The sequence below is a fragment of the Lingula anatina genome, chromosome 5 (genome assembly GCF_051362555.1).
Source record: "Lingula anatina isolate TDL-2025a chromosome 5, LinAna3.0, whole genome shotgun sequence".
NCBI classification, from domain to species: Eukaryota; Metazoa; Brachiopoda; class Lingulata; order Lingulida; family Lingulidae; genus Lingula; species Lingula anatina.
The window spans coordinates 9,478,322-9,502,777 of NC_141771.1; the positions used below are offsets into that span (position 1 = coordinate 9,478,322).

Below are 24,456 nucleotides of genomic sequence, written 5' to 3' on the forward strand. Positions count from 1 at the left end.
TATCGTGATCGATGTCAATTGTGCCTGCTTTGTAGAATGAACATAATCACAATCCACTTTTTTGCCTTTAAATTGAGTGTTTTACCGAGAAAATACATCATTTTTCTCTGTACCCTTTTTATGTACAGACACAGATGTGTCTGTACATATAGCCATCATCTGCGTCTGTCGTCGCCGTCGCCGTCGTCGCCGTCGTCGCCGTCGCCGTGCACTTTTACCGATAACACGATAAGTGGAAAACCATTTTACCTTTTGACTTGAAACTTGCAGAACTGATGAATATTCATAATACGCAGGTCAAGTTCGAAAATCAGCATGATCAGGTCACTTTTAGGGAATTTATGCTGTTTTTTCACTTTTTTCAGCATATATGCAGCACCGATAACACGATAAGTGGAAAACCATTTTACCTTTTGACTTGAAACTTACAGAACTGATGAATATTCATAATACGCAGGTCAAGTTCGAAAATCAGCATGATCGGGTCACTTTTAGGGAATTTATGCTGTTTTTTCACTTTTTTCAGCATATATGCAGCACCGATAACACGATAAGTGGAAAACCATTTTACCTTTTGACTTGAAACTTACAGAACTGATGAATATTCATAATACGCAGGTCAAGTTCTAAAATCAGCATGATCGGGTCACTTTTAGGGAATTTATGCTGTTTTTTCACTTTTTTCAGCATATATGCAGCACCGATAACACGATAAGTGGAAAACCATTTTACCTTTTGACTTGAAACTTACAGAACTGATGAATATTCATAATACGCAGGTCAAGTTCGAAAATCAGCATGATCGGGTCACTTTTAGGGAATTTATGCTGTTTTTTCACTTTTTTCAATATAAATGCAACACTGATAACACAATATAAGAAAAACGGATTGGCCAATTGTCATTATACTCACAGGAGTGGTCAATCTTACTAAAACGCAGGTTGAGTTCGAAAATCAGCATAATCGGGCCATTATTTTAGAAGTTATACTGTTTTTTTTTCACATTTCCTCAGATTCAATTATTAGGCATGTTAACAGTCTCATTATTTAACTAATAAGATGCCTAAAAGTGTTTGTTTGATATTTCCTGCATCTTTACGACATTGTTAGTTGATTATGTAAAAAACATGGTAAACTTGTTATCATGTATTGTGTAATAAAGTGTCAAAAATGGAAATAAACTCATATCATTGCAGTTTGTCAGATGCATTCATCCACTATGTTCAGAATCTCAGAATGGAGGAAGTTGGACATTTAACACTGTTCTATTGATACTTTTCCCATCTCATCAATTTTCTTAGTTGGTCATATAAAAATGGCAGTAAAATGTTTATTTTGTTTTATGTTAAAAAAGTGTTAAAAATGGAAATAAACCCATTTCAGAACAGTGCTGTCTTGTTTACATTTTGGCATTTTCAAGGTGTGACTTTGAAGTTCCATGGGCCTGAAGACCTTTGCTAGTCACATTTTCTGAATATCTGTGATAAGCTGTTAAACATTATGTAATATTGCATCAAAATTTGAAGAAACCCCTATTTTGGGCACTGCTTCCATGATGACCATTTAAGGAAAATCATGTCACTTACTGTTCTCAAACTTACAGGAAAGAAACATGGGACTAAAATACAGCTTCAGTAGGCAATGCAGTCTGTTTGGTATTTTTTTTTTTTTTTTTTTTTTTTTTTTTTTGGCAGTTAAACAGTTTTTTGTGAAAATTTAATTTTTCACATATTGGCATTTTCAAGGTGTGACTTTAAAGTTCCATGATCTTGAAGACTTTTGCTTGTCACATTTTCTGAATGTCCATGTTACTAATATTTTATTAATAACATTTGATTGTCATTTTGCTGTTAAACATTATGTAATGTTGCATCAAAATTTGAAGAAACCCCTATCTTGGGCACTGCTCCTATGATGACCATTTAAGGGAAATCATGTCACTTACTGTTCTTAAACTTACAGGAAAGAAACATGGGTCTAACATACAGCTTCAATAGGCAACGCAGTCTGTTTGGTAAATTTTTCTGGCAATTTAACAGTTTTTTGTGAAAATTTGATTTTTCACTTATTTGCGTCTTTATTTTCTGTTTTTTGTCTGTACATTTGACAGCTTTGCTGCCTTGTTCCTCTTTCACATGAAATAATTATGAAATGAAACGCCAAAAGACAATTTCAATTGAATTGAAAGAACTGAAATAGTCTTTTTACGATGAACATAAAAATAATTACAGAAGATTCCACGAAGTTCAGATACGAAGTCGAAGCGAACAGTTGCTTTGCTGGTAAGCCAACTCTGGTTAGCCATCGATCTCGACGATTGTTTGCCCTCCCTTCAGGCGAAAAGAGTCCTCCCGGGCAGCCTCATATTATTATTATTATTATTATTATTATTATTATTATTATTATTATTATTATTATTATATGAGCGAGTGAGACAGTAATTCGGATAACAGAACTTAGAAAAGGAAAGCATGTCAGTATGTCTTGATCCATCAGCTGGATCGTGGTCAAAAGACGATAAAATAGCACGAATAAGACAGCTTAGAAAAAATGCAGTTGGTATCCTCAAACTTGGTAATTCCATTGAAAGCCGTCATCGAAAGCTATAATGAAACGGGATAAAATAAAAAAAGTCATATTGAAGCTATGGCTTGCGGTTTATTTCAATATGGAGGGGTGGGGGTCGCCTAAAATTGAAAATCAGTTCTGCATTGGTTCCAAGTGATAATTCTCCTCATTTCGAGGGCAAGTCCGCAAGAACAAGTGTCCGTTTGAAAAAGGACTAATATAGTAAATCACTTGAATAAACAACCTCTGAGGATGGAGGAAGGTATTGAGGGTTCCAGAGATGCAGCAAAAATTAACGCTGAAATTTTGAAATCGTCCATCACTGGGTCATTCCGGGAGTGTGGATGCAATCGTTGGGGAGTTAAGACTTGAATCAAATGGCTGATGACGTACACATCGGGCTATACTCTTCGGGTCGCGTCTCTAGTAGAACATCGGAGATTTTTGAACATCTAAAAGTGGCATCTGAATAATCTAAAGGGAATCTGGATAAATTTCAAAAAACAGATTAATTCTGTCTGAATTTGAACATGCCTTTGCTAAAGACGAGTTTGATCTTGGTCGGTCTAATTCTCTTGAATATGAGTTGATACAAGAAGTGCTTAACCTCTTAAAACGCGCACGTGTATATGTGGCGGACGCCCTCGTGTTTCGTGCAGAAAGAGAAAGCATAGTTTACAAAAAATGTTAAAAGCCAAGATCATGCAACACTGACCAGAGTTAACATCTCTGAAGGCATTATCACCAGTGTCAGGTAAGAAAATGTGACGGTTATCGATTAATGTGTGTTGAACAACGAAAAAAAGATACATGTATCCGTCGCCTATCCATACACATACACACACACACACACACACAAGCGGGAGCATATGTTAGTCACTGTGTTTATTTTAATTGAATTTGATTAAATAATCACAAAATCAAACACAGAAACAAAATTACACAACAGACAAAGTTGTGTAATTCTCAGAGCCAATCAGCGGCCATCTTCCTTCCGTTTGTTGACAGCGAAGGACTTGGCGCTCTCCTGGGAGTTGAGAACATCGTCAAGGGAACGCCGCTCTGGAAAATGAATTAGTTCTCAGATATAGTTATTAAATCTGATAAAATAAATAAAGCCAACTTCAGGGTTCGTTTTGTTAACTTCATTATCATGTTTCTACTTTATTTTTTTTTTAAACGGAATTTCAATTGTAGATTGGTGACGAGAGAGAGAGAGAGAGAGGAGAGATGCGTAAGAGGAAAAACTCGAAAAATCTCCTTTAATCTAGAAGGAGACGCTTATTTCTACATTGCCTTATTAAAATGAAGTAGAAGGATGTACTTCTTGGTGCTCCAACCTTCAATAAATGAAACGTTTTATTCGTACAAGGACCAAGAGATCAACTGTAATTTCCCGTGGTATTATTGGTAAAGCACTTTGCAGCAGACATAAATAGTATGTGTTGCAGAACCGTTAACATACTCGACCATAAGGTTCACTTAGCATACTGGCAGTTTTTACCTTTAGAAGCCGCGTCCAAGGCACGGACCTTGAATGGGAGTTCGTCACCCATCTTAGTCATCCTAGCCTCAGAGAGAGAGCCTGAAATTTCCATGACAATGAAAACAGTATCGTTTTCGTATTACTGAGAATTTTTCGTATAATTTCGCTCCGTGTGTTCGATTTTCGACACTGTCCAAAATTTTAGACTTGTACTAATTATCACAGACATTTTCCTTAAACTGTGACGGCCATGATCAAAGTAGGCAATGACAGACGTTAGAAACGCTTAGGCCATTTTTCATATCGAGGAGTACAGCTTACTGCATTGCACAAGTTTGGGTCTTACATGCAGTCTAGTAAATACGAACAGTCAAACTGTTAAGTTTCATGCTATATAAGTATACTCACAGTACGTGGCAATCACCAGGAACAAGCACGCTGCGACGAAAATTCTTTTCTCCATGGTAAATGTGAGACGATCACTACACCAAGAATGTAGACTTGCTGCACAATACTCTTTATATAGTGTGGTCGTCATTATGTGTCATTTGACTTGATTGACGAAGACTGTTGCAATCACTGAAGCCAGTATTGCCAAATTACAATTCATTTGATTTTTTCCATAAACAAAAAAGACGTCAATCGCAGATTATGTCTCGATTTGGGAAAATATTATCTGTGGCCCTGGTCGAGGGTACCCTGGAATAGCCAACAAGCTGTACCCTGCGTTCCACTTGTCTAAAAAGGCAAATCTGAGGACGTGTTTCATTTTCATTTATTTATTTATTTATTTATTTATTTATTTTACAGCGCCCCTTGCTGCAGGAACACATAGTCTACAGTCTACTACGTGGGTATCTAGGAAAACAAGATTACCTTCAGCTGGAACTACCCTAGGTTCTAGATTTTGGTATTGCCAGCTCGATCTTGTTTTCATGTATAACCCTCATCAGCACTGTAAAGCTAACACATGAAAAGGTATAGTGACAAAGCTACTGTAAGTTTATAGTGCCTAAATACTCAGGGTAGCTGGAACGAAACCCTGGGTAAAAGTTCAGGACAACTTTATTAATTTATTCCACCTTGCATGATACTGCACGATAACTGCACAATTGGACGATGTTTTCATTAATATAATATTTTTGTAATGAGTGGCTGATTAAGAAAATGGTTATGGTATTTTTTTCGTGCTTTTTCTGCAATTTGTAATCTATTTTATTCCTTCATTATTGATCTTTGAACGCAGCAAATTGCAAAGTACAATTTCCCAGTGAATAATAAATCCGTTCCTTCGTTTATATTTTCAAATTACGCAACAAAAATGAATAATCATACAATAAATATAATTTGGGTGAATCATAATAGCACTGTTCATTACATCAATAGCAGACATCGTCAATTATATAAAAACATTACGAGAGATAGATAGGTAAGTAAATAATAGTTTTTAAAAGCTTAATTATCATGAATGATGTCAATTGTACGTGCTTTGTAGAAATGTACATGTTCACTGTCCACCGTGAAATTGCGTCTTTCACCATTTTTCTTCGTACCCTTCTACACCTTCAAATGAATTGATCATGGAATTATTAGTTAAAAGTAGAATACAATCGTCTGTCCAGGATGAACAAAAAAAAAAAAAAAATAAATAAATAAATAAATAAATTAATTAATTAATAATTGCACGAGGTTCAGATACTAAGTCAAAGCGATGTGTCGCGCTGCTGGTGTACCAACCATTTCAACGTGTGTGTTGGGACGACTTCGATTTCTGCTGCTTGGTTATTTTGCTTCGGCCTTTCGATGTACAGTTAATGTTGCTCCAATTATACATAATATATGTTGGATAATCTGCTTGACATTCGTAGCGAGCAAAGGGCAATATTTTATAACAAAAAAATGTATCTTTAAATCATTCTGGTTTCAACATTACAACAAATTAATATTTCCAGTATAGGGATTAATTTTATAATGCTGTATTAATTTAATTAAAAAAAAGATCACTCAAGGCAAAGCACATGTAGTTAACCCTGACGGTGCACAAGTCGGGGGCGATTTTTGGAAGCTGAAATCTTATCTTAAATAATGTTAACCTTAACGATAACATTGCTTGTAAGACCGGACTATAATACAGTCAGTAAAGGTAGCTTGTCGTTGAAGTTAAACCTGACCGACCCCAATAAAGATTCCTTCAAGCAAACATGCTCGCAGACAGTGGCATAGGTTAACTTTACCTGTGCCATATTGAATTTGATTTGAATATTGCTGATTTATTTACTGAAAACAGGCGTAGGCCCTAATATAACACATATGCCAATACCTACAGACTACAGTTATTTCTGATATCCTGTTCTCTTCAGTTGTTGCTTACATTCCCTCTTCCATCACTAATTTCTTACTGTAATCCTTTTAAATTGAATTTAAGAAAACAGACTGAAACAAAGTCGCTGCACGGTTCGCTTGCCAGGTAGCAAATGTGCGTATGACAGAGACATGGTTCATATAAAGTGACGTCAACCCCACTTCCTGCCGAACCTGCGTGTACAATGTTGTCAATTTCAAATCCCTAAAGCAAGTTGTCCCTGGAAAAATTTTAGTCTCTCTTCCTACATGTAGGTCTTGACCTTGTTTTGCACTAAGGTCACTCAAACATTGAAATGAATACTGTATTGTCATCTACTATCATACCGTGATATGCAAAACAACTGAAAAATCTCACTACTGCGTCTATCAAGAAATTATGCGGAAAGAGTGCCAGCAACACAATTTGACTGCATTTATTACCATTACGCTGTCATCTCCCTTGGAATTTTTCTGAAAATCCATTGTAGTCAAGAAATACATTTTTAATTGAGATGATCTTACGAAGTAAAAAAAATTGTAAATTTTATTTGTGTAATTTGTGATCCACGGGAAATGGTTGATAAATCTAATTACAGAGGGTAAGCTTCATAACAAGCACAAGGTACAGGTAAAAACACCTCGTCGGCTTAATAACCTATCATCCCCAGAAATGAACTGCATGACGTCACGCTTACCCCACTGCGCATGCGTGTATTTTTAATGAGTTGCTAGATTGCCATAGGAGAATAAATGGGTTCGTGATTCGTGGGTAATTCGTGATAATTGACAAACTAACGGCCTGATGCCGATAGACAGCAACGATGTGCCATGCTTCAAGCAACTCCTGACCAAATATCGCTAGGGTTTTTAAAAAAATTCTGTTGTACACACGCACTAAGAAGTTTGCCGTATATTGCCTAGACTACCCTCAGCAAAACGCAAATATTTTCAGTAATAGTGATTTTAGACGGTAGATTCACTCAGAAACAAAGGGAAATTAATTCGTTGCCGATAGCACCAGCTGATAGCAGTAACATACAGAGTCTGATTAAAAAAATTCATGGCAATTGAAGATGTTTTACCACTGTACAATGGAGTCCAAAAAGAGCACTTGGCACAAATGTAAAACTGCCCAGTGCAAGGCCAAGAATTCAATCAGTATTTTCAATCATATTATCAGATTCTACATAAATTGACTGACCATATTACTACTCAGTATTTAACTAATCTCTTAATCCAAAATTCCTATCATCATTTAATAATTATGCAAAATTCTTCTTTCAGATTGCTATTTATTTAAATTTTTAATGCTGCAACTGTTCCAAAATAATCTTGTAGTAAAGGAAAAATGCAAATAAGAAGTGGAAGACCAATTTTACCCACATTATTCAATTATTTGAATATAAAAAGAATAAGATCACGATTTAACAAATTAAAATAATCTTTCATGAACTCTTTCATGAATAACATATTAAACAAAATTAAAGTTATATATTAGTGTTAATGGCTTATTCTGGAATATATGACCTCTGTACATCAGTACCTGACTTGGTACATTATAGTTACTACTTGGATACAGAGTTAGATTTAATAATGTAACAATAAGAACAATATATATTATAATAATAAACTTCTCTGCACATATCAGACGCTTGTTACCATTAACTAACACTACTTGACAATGGGCTGAGCACTTATCACAGAGCCTGTGTGCGATGCCATTCTTGCGCTGTGATTGGTTAGTTGAGTCACGTGAAGCCCTACTTTTGCGCCCTCGCGTATCGCGTAAATGCTGCACATTTCTGGCCATGCATTTGGCCCTAGGAATCCGATATTAAAACATCACTTTATAAATCGGTTTAGAAAAACTGAACAGGCCATAAATGAGCTGATGACTCAAAAATGCATTGTGTTGCAACAAAGGGAAAATAAACTAATAATAATAATAATAATAATAATAATAATAATAATAATAATAATAATAATAAATGTTAACCTTAAAAGATATTGATGGTCAACCCGTGTCAAGAAAATTCACAAAATAAGATATATATGAATTATTTTTATATGGTAGATTTTCGACAGAGATAGTGTTCATATGGTATAGAGTGGTGCTGCTTGACAACATATTACACAAGAAAACGAGCGAGAATCCGCGTGATGTTGAGCTAACCTTTTAGCAATAAAGGTGAAGTTCAATTCGCCGTGAATGTTGTTTTGAAATACAAATACACATATATGTGACACACAAAACTTGGCGAATGTTGCGCATAAGAGCAAACGTCTACAGAACTCAAAAGAATGTAATCGGAAAATCATCCGTGGATAAATTCCGTCGGTTTTTATTTTTTGGCGCACAACGTTAGCTTGCCTACCAATATATGTATTTCTGACAGCTCGATTGTACCCTTCGGCTACTTCAAATGATAAAGATTAAATCCGACGGGATTTTCATCTCCGGGGTCAGGCGAATAAAATGAAGTTCGCCAAATAGCGACAGTTGCTCACAGGTCAACGGATAGCCACGCCGCGGAGGCCTATGTTACTTGGGCAGGTGCAAACTGCGCGGTTGTCATTTAATTCGATCGCTTGCATCTTTCTTAAGAAATGTCTTTATTTCGAAGTATGCTTTGTATTTATAACGCAGCTCTGGTAATCATTATGAACCCATCCCTTAACTGTTCCGCCTTATCTTCATGGTAGCAGCCTTCAGCATACACGCCGTGTTACAGTTGTTACCACTGATGCTGGCAAACTTCATGCCCGCGGCGCCTGTGTCACAATTCACGGGGTATGTCCCAGTCAGGTGCCAGCGGACACAGTCGTTATACCACCATCCACCACCTGGAAATAAGTTATTTTGATACGTTGTATAATGTGTATTTTTTTAAAATATATTTTGTCAGTTGGTTCTATCATGTGTGGCCACCTATCGGTAAATAAAAGAGTTGTCATTTAGACAGAATGAGAGTTTCACGTCATACAGCATAAATGAAGCCCATGTTCAGAATTTAAAACAGTCGCTTTCGTCAGCCACAAAGACTCATTATAGATATTTGCTTAACACCCATAATAATAGGATCCATATAGATAAATACTGGTAGGTAGGCTGATAGGAAACAAGAAAGGGCAATTAAAATCACGTAAAACGTTTCATAAAAAGAGGTCGCGAAAGTCGCTATGAAGAATTGTAATATTTCTTAATTCATGTTTGATAAATGTTAGGATTGTACATGTATTATATGTATTATATTTACCGTGTAAAGCAGAACACGTATTCCCAATATCATTGTCGTAGGTGCCAAACTGCCAGCCCAGATTCTCCACCAAATATGAATTGGTCGAAGTGTTGTAAGACTCCACCGTTATAGCATTGATCGCATATCTGTCTGCCTCGGCACCAATCCGAAACAAGTTCCACTTGACGTAGTAATAGTTTCCATCGCAGGATTTCATATCAATCTGCATGGAATAATTGCCTTGATTGGTCAGCCCATAGAGAGCCTCGTTTCCGAGCCAGAATTGGTCACGAGGGTCTCCAAAACCATCTCTGTATTCGTTCCAAGTTCGATGGAAATCCACCTGATTATCTGTTCTTCTCAAGACAACAAGCCATCCGTTGTCGCAGTAGACGGTTTTTTGGCCGAAACCGGATATGTCTATGTTGAGTAATCCTGTTGTCTCTGCGAGGAAAATTGGCGATAAAATAAATATGTGAACTTATAAGGGATTTTCTTTATCTTATTAGTTTTCCAGTGAGCTAATTATTTAAAGTGGGATATGTTAATAGCTTGCATCCTTTTTAGAAACGTATTATCACCATCCTTCTACGTTTTTTTTTTTCTATGAAGGAAAACTGCGAGAAATGCTAGGCATCGTTTCTTTAAATCTAAAAACATGGCATAAGTCAAATCAAATGGGGTCTGAAAACGTAAACTTATTGGGTACTGCTGAACACATATAAAGATAAAGAGACAAAACTGGTCCAGAAAATTGCCAATTGCCTTTTTTATACATTTCATATAGAAAGGGATGCAACAAATACAAATATTACAATGGTGATGTCGTCAGTGGGTGTACTTACCGACGTCATTGCAGTCGACGTAGAGAGCCTGTAACAATGAAATATGTTTTAGTATTCATTTTGATTTTCATACCCACTATCCTACCCTAGCTGAGATGTGTTGATGGTCAATTGAGAAACATCATTTAATTTTTTTTTTTTTTTTTTGGGGGGGGGGGGGGGGGGGGGCAGCGCTAGTTGCAACTGCCTACTCGATTTGTCGATTCCCTTTAATTCACTGCGTTTGGGATATTTGCCGAGGAACAATTAACAAAAAAAGTAATTGAATTTTTACATCCGCTCTGCGTAAATCAATATTTCGATTGTTTTAGAGTGGACAAAAAAGCCTGATTTAAAACTGGAAAAATGATCTTAGGTTCAACTACGAACGATTCCTCTTTAAGGGGAATCGATAGGGTGGAATTTTTTTTCCTTAAGTGTATAGATAATGCTGAAATAAAAAAAAATGTTATGAAAAGAAATAATAGAGTGGCATCAAACTTTAATCGGTGTGAAATCAATAAGTCTTAATAACATTATTTCGGGGTTTAATTAATGTGATATTAATTTCAAAAAGATGTCCGTCAACTGAACAGCTACCAACAGCATGTATCGCCTAATTATTGTCACAACAATAAGCACTACAATCCTGTGCCAGGAAATTTTCTTGAAAGGCCTACATCTGCTTCACAAGTATAAAGGCTAAACGATGCCTTTTTTTTTAGGAAACATCGTAATTAAGGGCTCGAATCTCAGAAGAGCTGGCACTGTATTGTAGATCACGCTCTTGTCGTCAACCATGCCAATTTTCATGATAATATATTTGTTAGATACCTCGGCAACCGCTCACTATCTCACACCATTTTACAAAGCACCGAAATTGACCATTTACGTTTCTCCAGCCCATGTGCAAAGGCAACAAATAGAAGCTCCTGAGTAAAAGTGTTTATGTTAATTACATTAATAGTAAGGCAAATATTACCCAGAAAAACGGGAAAAAGCTGTTTGCCACATGAAGGTCTACACTACGTATCGATCACCCCGAACGTTCTTTTGTAAAGTTGCGCCTCATTTTATAAACGGCTGAAGTCAGATATTTAACTTAAGCATTAATGTTTTAAGGCCACCCGTAGGGCAGATTAATAATATACTGTTTACGAAGAACAACTATACATCGATCTATACACTGGCTATGCTAATTCCTGCCAGAGGTCTTTAAAATACAGTTTTGTAACAGCTAGAGTCCCAGGGGCGGATCCAGTATTATTTTAAGGGGGGGGGGGGGGGGGTCCAGTTTTTTTTAAGAATAACAGGCCTCTGATGCGAAGCCGACCCTTGTTCCCTTGGTGTGGGGTTCCGTGTTTTGGGGGGCAAACGGTGCCATTTGATGCAGTTTAGAACTATGATTCAGCCCTTCACAATTCTAATATTAACAGGGAAATATTGGTGTGTTTTTTTTTCCAGAAACCGAAGGGGGGAATTGAGGACCCCCTGAACCCCCCTTAATACGCCACTGAGTCCTCTTGTAGAGAGTAAGCTATTTCTGACTTTTACGTAATACGCTCACTATGCTCATCTTAATGACCAACTTCTGTTTTGTCTTGTGACAAAAATTGACGGAATGGTCGTTTTCTTAATGTCGTGACCGGATTTTGCTTAAACTATTTCGATGTAAAGTGAGATTAGTAAGTCAACCGGCCAGTACTCACGGCATGGTAAGTTGCCTCTTCTTTCTGACTGAGCTGGACGGCTTCAACATCATTAGCCACCTGAGAGTTGAGTTCACAGGCTCCTGTTTTAAAATAAATAAATAAATAAATAAATAATAAAATAAATAGAAAGTGCAATCGTCTGTTACCATAAAATTGCTAGCAGAACAGAAATCCGTAAAAGATTATGGGATTGGGATGTCGTCAACCCAACTAATAATAATATAATAATAATGTACACTGTAAGTGTTTTGTTTGGATATGATATTCATCTATTTATTTTTATTTTTTGTTTTTGTGATTTATGCCTAGTATTTAAGGGCCAGTGCAACCTTGAATTTTCTCTCTCTTGGGGAAGCATGCAGCCCAAGCAACTTCATCTGAAGCGCTCAGAATTATACCTATCGCTCGGCATTATCATGCACAATAACCAGAACTACTATACGACCACGTCTTGACTTCACTTTTCAATAAATAACTTTTTGTCAAAATAAATAAATGAATAAGAGTTCATGGTGTATAAGGATGTGATGAAGAGCAATCTTTTGAGCACACCGCACCCTGAGTAGACTGTGCTATCTCCCTGCGTTTGTATGCAGTCTGCTCAACAAACGGCAACCGGTTTTGGTAAGATTATCGAGCACAAAGTGTGACTACTCTGTGACAATATTAACACTGGTAATAGGCACATTTCAGGCAGTTTCTACAGGTATTTCATTGATTCTTGCTAATGTTAGCATGTTTTGAATGGCGTTCCGTTTATCTATCTACAAACTGATGGATTTATTGAATGCGGCGATAAAGTTCTTCTTATATTTTTATTCATTGTAATTAGAGGCTCATAACTCCAGGACATAAAAATTAAACCAAATTGACGGCTCAGGATTGGCACTCATACACTTTTCGTCACCTATGCCAATTTTCGCGATGAGATCTTCTTTAAAGATTTATTTACGCCCCATACCGAATGCTTTCTCACCTCAAAATTGAAAGCTATACATTGACAATGAACACTAAGAAATGCTTACATGTATGTTAATGCTTAGCAATTAGACATATAAACATCAATATTTTAAATTTCGAGGGGAGTTTAATTTTTTAATCAGCAAAAAGGTATATTCATTAATGCATCATCCACAAAATAAAACAAACTCTAAAACCCTGTCAGTAACCTTAATCAAGGACGTTTGAATTGTCGACCATAAAGCTGATACTAAAACCTCTAAACGCTGATGACCATTTGCATTTGAAATCCAGTTCTATCATATTGTTCAGAAACTGGTGAAGTCACCATTTAGATTTTTTAGGATCATCAGTTACTATTCGTGAACCAACTTTTGAAATGCATGTTGTCAACTTGAAACACGAAGAACTGCAGTTTTTGTGTTCAAGCTTCTGACTATTATGGAAGAGTTTTCCAGCTGAATTTTGAATACGTGTAGATTGGCGTTTTTTTCCTAGTCTGATCCCTGGCAGTAAGGTATTCTAAACAAGAGGCCAATGCAGTAAACTAGTGTAGAAGCCAGGAAGGCATTGGCGAGTCTCCGGTTGCATACTACCAATGGGATAAAGCATTTTGTCGTTGGTAGGTACAGTATGATGATCAACACAATTTGTGTGTTATGTTACCTCACACCTACCAAATTTTTAAACTCCTGTGCTAAGTTTGATAACAGAACCCCCAACTAAGACTGCATTCCCACAGATTTTAGATCGATCTATCCCCGTGGGGAGTCTCACTAGATTACTGTCAGCTTAGCCGGCTTAAATACCTGTCCCGCCTGCTAAAAGCTGTAAGGGGGTAATTAACTTCCATGCGCGCTCGGCTGACAGCAATTTAGCGTGAACACCAAGGGAGTTAGGTCGATCCAGATGGATCGATCTAATTCTGCGGTAAGGCAGTCTAAGATGCTTTTTTTTTTTGCATTATAGCACGGAACAGTGGTGGGAAGACGGACAGGTGAATTGATGAACATATTCGATATCTTATTTTCTAGTTCAGTGTGCTTCAGTTGTCACCCAGAACAATAAAGAATCAATAATTCTGCATCACGTATACTTCTATCTACTGTAAAGACAGACCTGTGCTGAGATTATCCACTGTTCAGTTGCTGATGGCAATGTTCTGAAACGTTTGTCTTGTGCCAAGAATGCCAACGTCAACTATACCGCTTTGAATATAAACAAGATAATTTTGTGTATCAAATTAAAGCGTTTTGGTCAACTCATTGATACTGTACAAGCTGATAATTGCCAAATTGTTAAAACAAGATTCATGGTGAATCATATTAAATGACGAGATCACACGTAAAATCGTAATTGATGCTCAATTTCACGTTTATTTTTGCCTTGAAATGGCAACACCAAATATTGAACCAAAACACAGTGTAGTGCACAGTTTATTTAATGACAGGGAAATTAAAAGTGAACGTTGTTTTAGTATCGGAGGTAATCGATGAACACTATCACTTTATGTTCCAATGGAGTATTCATTTTTCTACATTTTACCTTTGACTTTAATCAATCGAGCTAATTCGCTTTTATTTGGCCACATTGTTTCGTTGCTGTGTCAGTCTTCCGTTGTACAAGGGGTAAAAATGCTGATTTGAAAACATGCTCGTCATGTATGATAAAGCTAATGTTTGATACGTCTACTATGACGATAGCACTAGCATTCGATCATATAGTTAAAAGATAAACAGAACTAAGAGACAGAAGTATGAGGCAAATGACGACAAAAAACATCTGTCATGCTCCATTTTTGTCTTGGTATTTTCTAATGTAGTTCTCAATTTTGAATGCTGTACAATAACAGAGTGAGTAACTCACAGAGGCAAACGACAGTTGCGGTTAAAAAAAACTCTCTCTCTCTCTCTCTCAATTGGCGTAGAATCTTGGAAGCGCGGTGATGGCACTCCCCACACTAATGTTTGATTGCCAAATGCATGCCAAAGCTCAGGGCTGAGGAAACTTCATCTATCTCTACTCTTCAGCGTTATATTTCCATATTTCCCTGGGTCTGCCTTTTCGCCTCACACTTTCAACTTTGCTGGGAATCATAACCTATAACGTATGCAGTCCTGCATCATATTCCACGTCCCAGTTATTACATCTGTACAACGTGGACCGGTTCGTTTTTTGGTTCGATAAAAATGCAGTGAAGATTATTCGAAACATGTTACGTGTTTTTTAAACGTGATCGAGTCAGTCGTGGATCCATTGCTCTGGTAGAGATTTTACGATTGCTTATATTAAAAAGATATACCTCAAATCAGTTTTTGTTATGAGACACTGTTAATATCAAAATTAATTATACAGCTGCCTAAAGATTTGCCGCTACATAAAAAGTGGAAGACTCCTCTCTCTGTCAGTTTTCAGGCTCTGGTAACGAATACACTGCCTTGCATACGGTCTCAGCCATCTTTCAATAAAAGGTACACGAATGATCGCACAAAAGACACAGATACGGACAGACAGACAATACAGATTAAACTGAAAGAAAACACTCAAACAAATGTTTTGGTGATAAGATATTAACCATCAACACGGAGGAGGTAATAAATGTTTTCAGATGCTTTTGCCACGAAAAAAAACCAATGACAACTATCCACTAGAAGCTGTGGTTATTTATTTTGATACCAAAAATTCTGTGCGTTTTCACTTCCCATACAAAATAAAATACATGTAGATCAACAATAACCAAATCTATACTAACATGAACCAATAAAGAAAATCCTATTTTATCAACCCCATGTAATTCCATACCTGTACCATCTCCAAAGTAGTTACAAGAATGGCATCCCTCTTTTTGTTTGCAAAGTGTCATACACTCAAGAGAACTGCGAGCTGAAACAGTATTAAGAGCTGAAACCGGCAGGTACGCGTTCTTGGTAGATTTATAAGTCACGCTGGTCACCTGTGTGTGTCCCTGTTGTGACATCAATTGGATTATTCCGGCCAAAAACAGCGCGTGAAGAACATATGAGCCGCGGGAGTCCATTGCTGTCTTCCACTGGACGTCTGGTTCGGACTAGTGTTGGCGATCGAAGATTAGGTAACTGCATACAGTCGCCGTAAAGCCAAGCGGTGGAGCAGGTAATCAACAAAATATTTACAGGAAACAAACTTTGTCACGAATTGATATCAAGGACATCGACTTTTTACGAACGAGTCGAGTGGTGTAACATAAGGTGATATTGCTTAGAGGCTGTTTACGATGAACATATGTCATCCGCACACTCACTATGATCAATCACCTCCCTTGTTGTGGCCAATTCGGATTTTGTGCAGTTAATAAGTTCAATGGCCTTTGTGTATCAACGAGGATTTTTGAATTAATGTTGGTGTCTAGACTCACATCACTAAGCAACGGTAATAATCAAAAGCTGTGTTGTTACTATGTGGCGAGCATTTCAGCGATGCTATTCGATAGTGCACGCACAAGTTCAACCAGTTTGTATTTATAAAATTTATATGAAAGAAGTTCATTTACCAGTACAAAATTCCAGGCATCGATTAGAGTTTGTCTGAGTTGAAGGTTCAGATTTGTCATTTGTCAGTAGACTATTGATTCGTCGAGAATTTAATGCTCGAAGATTTCTATAGGCTCCATATCTGGCGATCATAAGCTGCTCAGTCCTTTGATTCTGCAATTATTCTGGGAATGCAAGTACATGTAGTCTCTGTGGACGGGTTTTGTCATCTTGTTATACAAAATTGTCACTGAGGTGCCCCAGGATGTTCCTGTACTTGACTGGACAGCAATGCTTTGACACAATGGTGCAATGTACTCTCAGTTCACGCACCGTACTTGTATGCAAAGATTTGAACGCGTTGGTGAAATATGGAGAATTAGCATGCTTTGTCATTCTAAACCCAGTCCAAAAAGAGTACTACCCTAGGAAACTTAGCGCAAATTACGTGATGCAGCGCTGCTACGAGCGTATACTGACTCACCTGATTACACAGTGTTATTCACATAACATGCATGAGATAATATATTATTATTATTATTTTTTTTTTTTGGTAAACAATTCATTTTAACCAAGACAGATTTTAGACTGACCTGACATATCCCATATTAAATATCAAGTATATATATATATATATAGTTCTTTAACACTACAGACTTGACATTTAATATGGGATATGTTAAAACAATATTAGAGAGCACAATGATGTCATTCCAAATGTATATACAAGTGGTGAATGAAAAAAAAAAAAAAAACAAAACAAATGAATGATGCTAGGAGAGGAAAGAAAAAGAAAAAGAAAGGACTTATCGCCTGTAGACATAATAAAGGTTACAAAGTTGTCATTTGACGAAATTCTTAATGAAAATTTGAAAGTCACGCTGTATGACCTTATCATTGTTTATCTGCTGCTTGCTTGTGTATATTTTTCATAATTGACACGTGTAACAAAATTATTACTTGCTCCTTCGTAAGTAAATAGTGTCATTCGCGCACCGGCCTTCAAATTAAGCCATTTAAAAATTTAACTCCCTTCACATGGTTGAAGTCATCGCATTGATTACACCAAATAGAATCAGCTTATGTAACCTCCCTTTTTAGAACAACAACGAAGTACAAAAGTGTGCTTCCCGCTTAACACGTTTATTCATATCTTCAAAGATAAGCAAATAGGGCCAAATGACATTGCCTTAAAGCTTGTATATACCAGTATTTGAGCCATTGCATACACAGTCAGAAAAAAGCGAATCTAAAATCTGAAATCTGAAGAAAACTAAAATCTGAAATTACTTTCAGAAGTACTGAAATCAAAGGCAAAGTCCATTTATAATATTTATAAGCACTTTATTGTCTTGGTCGGGCGCACACGTTGAACTTCGGTGGCACGTACACAGAGCCGGTGGTACCAACTGGGACCGGAAGCATCTCTCCATCGGGCACGTGGAACGTGAAAGCGTGCACCAAGGCTGTGAGGATCAGGAACATCTCCGGTTTGGCCAGACTCTCTCCTGGACAGGAACGCTTGCCTTGAAAACAGAAAAAAAGGATATTATTATTTTCTCTTCTACATTATACAGAATGATTCACAATATCAACGTTTTGTACTATTTACATTTATGGTATCATTATCATTCTAAAACTGACAGATTAAAAAAAATTGAATATGATCGAGAGGTGAAAGTTATCAGCACATGGTACATGCAATACTCGTAATAAAGTGTGGCTACTGAAATCTGAGCGAAGAATGCAGATTAACTTAAGAGCTGAATATCATAACGGATGTTGCTGCAGTCAGTTTCTTATAATAGTACTGTACTCATTTTTCTATCCCATATAAACAGACACATTTCATACCTAGTGAAAATGGTATAAACCCTTCGACTTTTTTCAAGTTTCCACATTGGTCCAGAAACCTCATCGGTTGAAACTGGCGTGGATTGGTCCAAATTGCTTCGTTCATGAATATTGACCAGTAGTCTGCCAAAATTCGAGTCCCCTTGGGTATAAAGAAGCCATGAACTTTGATGTCCTTTGTAGCCTTGTGCATACCCGAGAAAGGAGCTATATTATTACAACGTTGGATTTCCAATAGTGTAGCGCAAGTGAAAGGAAGATTCGGTCTGTCATCAAGTGTTGGGCGACGTAATTTCCCCACAACTTCATCTAACTCTGATTGGACCTTGTTGCAGACGTCGGGATAAGACAACAGGAACAGCATTCCCCATGTCAGAGTCGATGAGGACGTTTCCGATCCAGCAAAATATAAAGTTTGACTATTAGCTTTGATATTTTCCAAACCAAACAATGGCTGGTCATTCTCTTTTGTTTGGTGCATCATAGCATCGATAAGCCCTCGTGTTGCGCATGCGTTGTAAGCCATTCGGTGCTTATGTAAAATTTGGTTTACTGATTTGGCATAATTGTCCCAGGCATGCGCACTTCTTTTGCACTGAGGTAAAAACCAAAGGTATGGAAGGAAGTTTTGAAACGATGCCTGACTGCTAAGTTTGACTGCACTGTGGTAAGCTTCTATCAGTGCTTGGAAGTCTGGATCATCGTAGTCATGTCTGCTACCAAACAGTAGGGCCCCTATCATGTTAGACGTAGAAGCGCTTACCGCACTATTGAAGTCGAAACGCTGTCCGTTTTTGTGTCCTATGTATTGAATAAGGGCAATGATTTCATTTTCCATTTGTTTTTCAACATCAAGCTTTGACAAATACTTAATGATAAAATTTCTCTGCCGTTGGAACTCTGTGCTGTAATCAGCACACAATAAACCTGTAAGATAAAAAAATATCCCGTGATAGAAAAAATAAGTATTTCATCATTTGAAAGCAATTTTAGCGATAGAAGGCATTTATTCAGCGCTAAAGTTACAATGAACACCATTTCGTTTCCTAAAAGGATTGCGTTCGAACGGTGAAATATGCATTAATAACATTTTGTCATGTCCCGTTAACAGCTCTGTATACTGTATAACGGCAACATGTCTGTAATACAAGTAATAAAACTGTGAGGTCGAAGTGACTGGCAGGTTCAGGTAAATTGACTGCCCTTTGTGCTGCAGTAAGGAAAAAAGGCATTATACCCGAATGACGTTTTTCAATAGTAGCATGATAAATAAGTAAAATTATTTGTGAAAACTTTACTTAGAAGTATATTCCGGTGTGGTGAACTTTCAAACTGGAAGTACGTGTACGTGTGCCTTGACAATTTTTGTCTCTTTTTGTATATAAATGCATGACTCGTGCTCTGAATAATACATGTATGTGATTCGAAGAAATACGTTTTCTTAGCATTTGTTATCCCAATGGCACCCCTAACACATGGTGCTGAGATTTTGAATACCCTAAATTCAGTGTGCATCAAAGTTGGCTCAGTACTTGCACATTGAATTCGGAGCTCAACCAGAATTATTGGTTAACAATGAAATATATATTGACTTATTTCAGGGAAGCTTTTGTGCATGTGTTTCCTTTTTTAAAATAAACCTACCTCTCCCGCCAAGAAACCTGAAAGTCGGAATATGCAGCCTGCCAGAGGACAAAGCTCCCTTTCTCTGAAAAACATCTCGAATAGCTTCATAACCGTTCAATATAACCGTTGTTGTGGTTCCCATTTTGACGGTGAATATGTTGCCATACTTCTTGGCCCATTTCATCATAGTCAGCTGGGGCTCTCTGTCGAGGAGGGGTAAAACGCCGACAACCGGGAAACCCCACGGACCAGGAGGAAGGTTGAAACGATTTGAGTGTCTCGCAAGCCAGAGGAGTAAAAGAAATACAAGTGCGCTCAGTAGCAGTGATGTATCAAGGAAATCGCTGAGAGCTACCTCCATTGACGCCATGTAATGTATTAAGTGTTCTTATTACTGGAATGCAGGCAATATGTAGTGCGTAATACCAATATATTACATGATGTTATTTGACCTGCAATGTGGAAAATGGCGGTTTCGGTATTTTACCTTAGCATTTATCCAGATGCTAAAGTATTTATCCAGATGTCTATAACCTACATGTAGTTTCGGATAATTTGATATGGTGTTGTTTAAACCTTGTTTGGTAAAAGTGAACTGGTCAAATTTGCAGGAAAGTTAGGAAAATGTACTCTCTTTAAAGACCCCTATTTGTGTAAGTAAAACGCACATGGCATGCTTTAGAAAGTTTCTTGGTCGGATTAATGAATAAGTGTGTTATTTTTACCGTGTCCTCAATAGATGCAAAGTGGCAATTTTGTAGTTTGTGTATGTAATTAAGTGTCGATATTTACCAGAGCAGTGGTGTAAACGCCTGCTTAAGTCAATAAAGTTTTCCAAGAGGAAGTGAGAGCAGGAATGTGGTAAAGGTTACAAAGTTGTTATTTGATGGAATTTTTAATGAAAAATATGACCCTTAATCATTGTTTATCAGCTGTTTACTTGTTTATAATTATCATAAATGACATTCGTAACAAAATTATTACATTATCCTTCATATGTAAATGGCCATTTAAAAATTAACTCCGACACATGGCTGACATCATCTAATTGATTACACCAAATAGGATCAGCTCATGTAATCTCCTTTGCATTTTTAGAAATACAACAAAGCTTCCCACTTGATACATTAATTCATATCTTCAAACATGTAAGCATGTAAACATGTAAGCATGTATCGACATTGCCTTAAAGCTTGTCTATACCATTATTTGAGCAGGTGCATACACAGATAGATAAAAATTCTGATTCTCCATCACTGAAGTGAATATACTGGCATATTCATTGCAATTTAACATCTGAAATTACTTTGAGAAGAACAGAAATCAAAAGCAAAGTCCATTTATTATATTACAAGCGCTTTAGTAACTTGGGCGGGCGCACACGTTGAACTTCGGTGGCACGTACACAGAGCCGGTGGTACCAACTGTAGCCGGAAGCACCTCTCCATCCGGCACGTGGAACGTGAAAGCCTGCACCAAGGCTGTGAGGACCAGGAACATCTCCGGTTTGGCCAGACTCTCTCCTGGACAGGAACGCTTGCCTTGAAAACAGAAAAAAAATATTATTTTCTGTTTCCAATATATAGAATACTTCACAATATTAATGATTTGTACTATTTACGTTATTATTATTATTATCAATCTATAGTTGACGGAGTCAAAAAACTTTTGAATTTGATCATGCGGTGTAAGTTATCAGCACATGGTACAACCCTTAGCAAAATTTAAGGCTTCTTGCAAACAGTTGCTGCAAATTTGCAACAAATTTGCAAGAGGAAATTTACCATGTAAATTAAGTCTCTTGCAAATTTGCTGCAAACTCCCCACAAACTTAATCAGCATGACAAAAGGGAATCTGTCACAGGTTTCTTGCAAATTTGCTGCAAACTCTCAAGAACCATTCATGCGAATTTGCTGCAAACTCTCCACTACAGTTCTTGCGAATTTGCTGCAAACTCTCCAGAACTGTTCTTGCGAATTTTCTGCAAATTCACTAGAAGTTCTTGCAAATTTGCTGCAAACCCTCCAGAACTGTTCTTGCGAATGCTCTGCAAACTCATAAGAAATCCTTCTTGCAAATTTGCTGCAAAATCTCCAGAACTGTTCTCGCGAATTTTTCCGGAACCCTCCCCCCCCCCCCCAAAAAAAAAAAAAACAAATCGAAAAAACATTCTTCTGCAGTACCACTATTGCAGTAGACTGCCAACTAATATTTAGCCCAGTGATTATGCTTTTATTTATGCCAGTTTTTTTTTTTTAATTAAATCTCAATCATGTATGCCATATTTGAAATCATGGAGTAGCAAAATTTTATTACTGTATTTTAGCCATATAGTGCAGCTGGCAGAACACATACAGAAAATTATCAAATGAATGAAAAAATAGCACACACAGAATATCAGTAAGAAACACCATAAACATTTTTCAATATTTTATTTTAGAAACTTGCACATTTAAATCAAATTAAATCAACATTTGGTAAAGATTGTTCAGATGTCTCTGATATAATGATACAACGTGAATCTGCTTATGCATTTTATTCATTGGAAAGAACAGTAACCAAGCTATAAAGGATGCTTTAATCTTTAAGAGGATTCAACAACTTTATTTACATCCAAGTTTAAAGAAGTCCGAGTTTAATTATCGAGTCCTTAGTAATATTTCTTAAAGGACAATGTTCATGTAAAAATCCATTTCTCGAATTTTGAAGATACAGCACTCAATCTATACACTAGAGGTATGTTTTAATCGATCCCCGCCATTTAAAAATTATAAAAACAATCTATTAGTAGGAAAAAAAGCGTTTTAGTAAACCTCACCTCAATATGCAAAAATGAAGCAACAGATCTGGATCACGTGGTACTGTGACGACAATCACGATAAAGGTCTATGAGACTCTGAGCTGCATGTTGCATACAGACGGAGAAGTTAAGGAAAGTTGTGTAGAACGGAGTTGAGGAAATTTCGTTATGCCTCGGTGTGTTGCCGTGGAATTCAGCAAAATTGCAGCTCTCGTTGACAATCTTTCTTTGTCTGTGACGGTCTTCCGTGACTTACTTACTAACTTCGGTGACAATAGTTGCGATGCTCTAGATCATGGTCACCTCAGGTGGTTTAGATCATATCTGGTAGTCTTTCAGATTAACTGTCATCAGTTGGCAAACTTACTGATTGCTGATGCATTTTAAATGCATTGTAGTTGACCAAAAGCTCGTTTACAACAAACCTGTTAATTATGCACCGCTGCAATTCCCAAGCCAGGTAATAACAGGTATGAAACTCGTCTTGGTGGGCTTTCATATTTTTCAATATATCTCATTTATTTCATGGGGTTATTTTATTTGTATTTGTAAATGACGTTAAATATCAATACTTAAACAATTAAGTTCAAACACGGTCGCGAACATTAATAAAAGAAATTGCTCTCAGGGTATCTTGAAGCTTCCGTGGAAGAAAACGTGTTGAGGAAAAACAGGAAAAAGAGCGTTATATTAAAGAAAAAATGGGAACTGCTATAATAAAATGGTTCGTTATCCTAATTCGTTTATGCTTTGAGGATTTGTTTCTGAAGATTATTTCATCTGAAATATTAAATAATTTAAAAGATTGATCATTTTATAACTTGAAACGCAAATTCTGCGTCAGTACGCAATTTTTTTTTTTTTTTTTTTTTTTTTTTGCAAATTTGTAAGCTTATAACACCGTGCTATTATAAAGATCTACTCAAGAAAAAAATTTGCTTGGGTAAAATTGAGTACGGAATGAACTGGAGACACTTGGCTTGTCATTAAGTTTACACGAAAATATGTCAGGTAACTTTATACTGTCTTTGAAAGAGTAAAGATTGAAAGATAATTTTAGACAAACTTTGACGGGGGAAATACCTACAAAGAGTAATGGGCTATTTCGCCAACATCTTGTTGAAAATTTTACACTGCAATTCTATTCAAATAAGCTAAGGAACTAATTGCCAAATTAATACTCTCATCACATAACAGGGGGGTAACCAGACCTGCAAAAATTGTACGCACATATTTAAAAAGATTACAAGCACATACAGCAAAATGTAGACTTACGCAAAACATGAAGGACAGCGTACCGTAATCACAGCAAATGTACCTCATATAGTAGCTAAATTTCCATTAATAATAAAATCATCATTTAAGTCAAAAATATTCTTGCGATTTAATAACTATTTTAATTTACCCAGAACGGTATATTTATTTTAAAGGCGGTTAACTGAAATATAGTTTTATGATTTGTTTGTGAAAATTGCCCATGTCACCCTGTTAGTTTGGAGGTCTAAGCTGGATCAAGTCCGTGTTAAAATTCCTA

At 36.8% G+C, this 24,456-nt stretch overlaps 2 protein-coding genes and 1 long non-coding RNA gene across 3 annotated transcripts; all 3 read right to left on the reverse strand.

The window, feature by feature from the left end:
• Window positions 1–3,436: 3,436 nt before the first annotated feature.
• LOC147761606 (uncharacterized) lies at window positions 3,437–4,617 on the reverse strand. The gene is made up of 3 exons (XR_015334419.1): window positions 4,463–4,617; window positions 4,073–4,153; window positions 3,437–3,630 (listed from the first exon to the last, which is right to left on the reverse strand). It is a non-coding gene; the product is annotated as an uncharacterized LOC147761606 (long non-coding RNA).
• A 4,326-nt stretch (window positions 4,618–8,943) lies between these two features.
• LOC106150896 (fibrinogen-like protein A) lies at window positions 8,944–16,744 on the reverse strand. Its single transcript, XM_013523915.2, has 5 exons — window positions 15,935–16,744; window positions 12,170–12,252; window positions 10,482–10,509; window positions 9,655–10,080; window positions 8,944–9,241 (listed from the first exon to the last, which is right to left on the reverse strand). Exons 1-5 carry the CDS (start codon window positions 16,167–16,169, stop codon window positions 9,072–9,074), a joined length of 942 nt encoding a protein of 313 aa, XP_013379369.2. The 5' UTR covers window positions 16,170–16,744; the 3' UTR covers window positions 8,944–9,071.
• Window positions 16,745–17,759: 1,015 nt separating this feature from the next.
• LOC106159496 (cytochrome P450 2J5) lies at window positions 17,760–20,523 on the reverse strand. Its single transcript, XM_087013452.1, has 3 exons — window positions 20,140–20,523; window positions 18,496–19,422; window positions 17,760–18,167 (listed from the first exon to the last, which is right to left on the reverse strand). Exons 1-3 carry the CDS (start codon window positions 20,489–20,491, stop codon window positions 17,986–17,988), a joined length of 1,461 nt encoding a protein of 486 aa, XP_086869578.1. The 5' UTR covers window positions 20,492–20,523; the 3' UTR covers window positions 17,760–17,985.
• Window positions 20,524–24,456: the final 3,933 nt, after the last annotated feature.

Coding starts and splice junctions, on each gene's coding strand:
- LOC106150896 (XM_013523915.2), bottom strand. CDS start 16,169: ATGGACTCCCGCGGCTCATATGTTCTTCACGCGCTGTTTTTGGCCGGA. Junction 10,510..12,169: donor AAGAGGCAACTTACCATGCC/GTGAGTACTGGC, acceptor TCATTGTTACAG/GCTCTCTACGTCGACTGCAA. Junction 10,081..10,481: donor CGTCGACTGCAATGACGTCG/GTAAGTACACCC, acceptor TTTTCCTCGCAG/AGACAACAGGATTACTCAAC.
- LOC106159496 (XM_087013452.1), bottom strand. CDS start 20,491: ATGGCGTCAATGGAGGTAGCTCTCAGCGATTTCCTTGATACATCACTG. Junction 19,423..20,139: donor CAGGTTTCTTGGCGGGAGAG/GTAGGTTTATTT, acceptor TTTATCTTACAG/GTTTATTGTGTGCTGATTAC. Junction 18,168..18,495: donor GTTTATACCATTTTCACTAG/GTATGAAATGTG, acceptor TCTGTTTTCAAG/GCAAGCGTTCCTGTCCAGGA.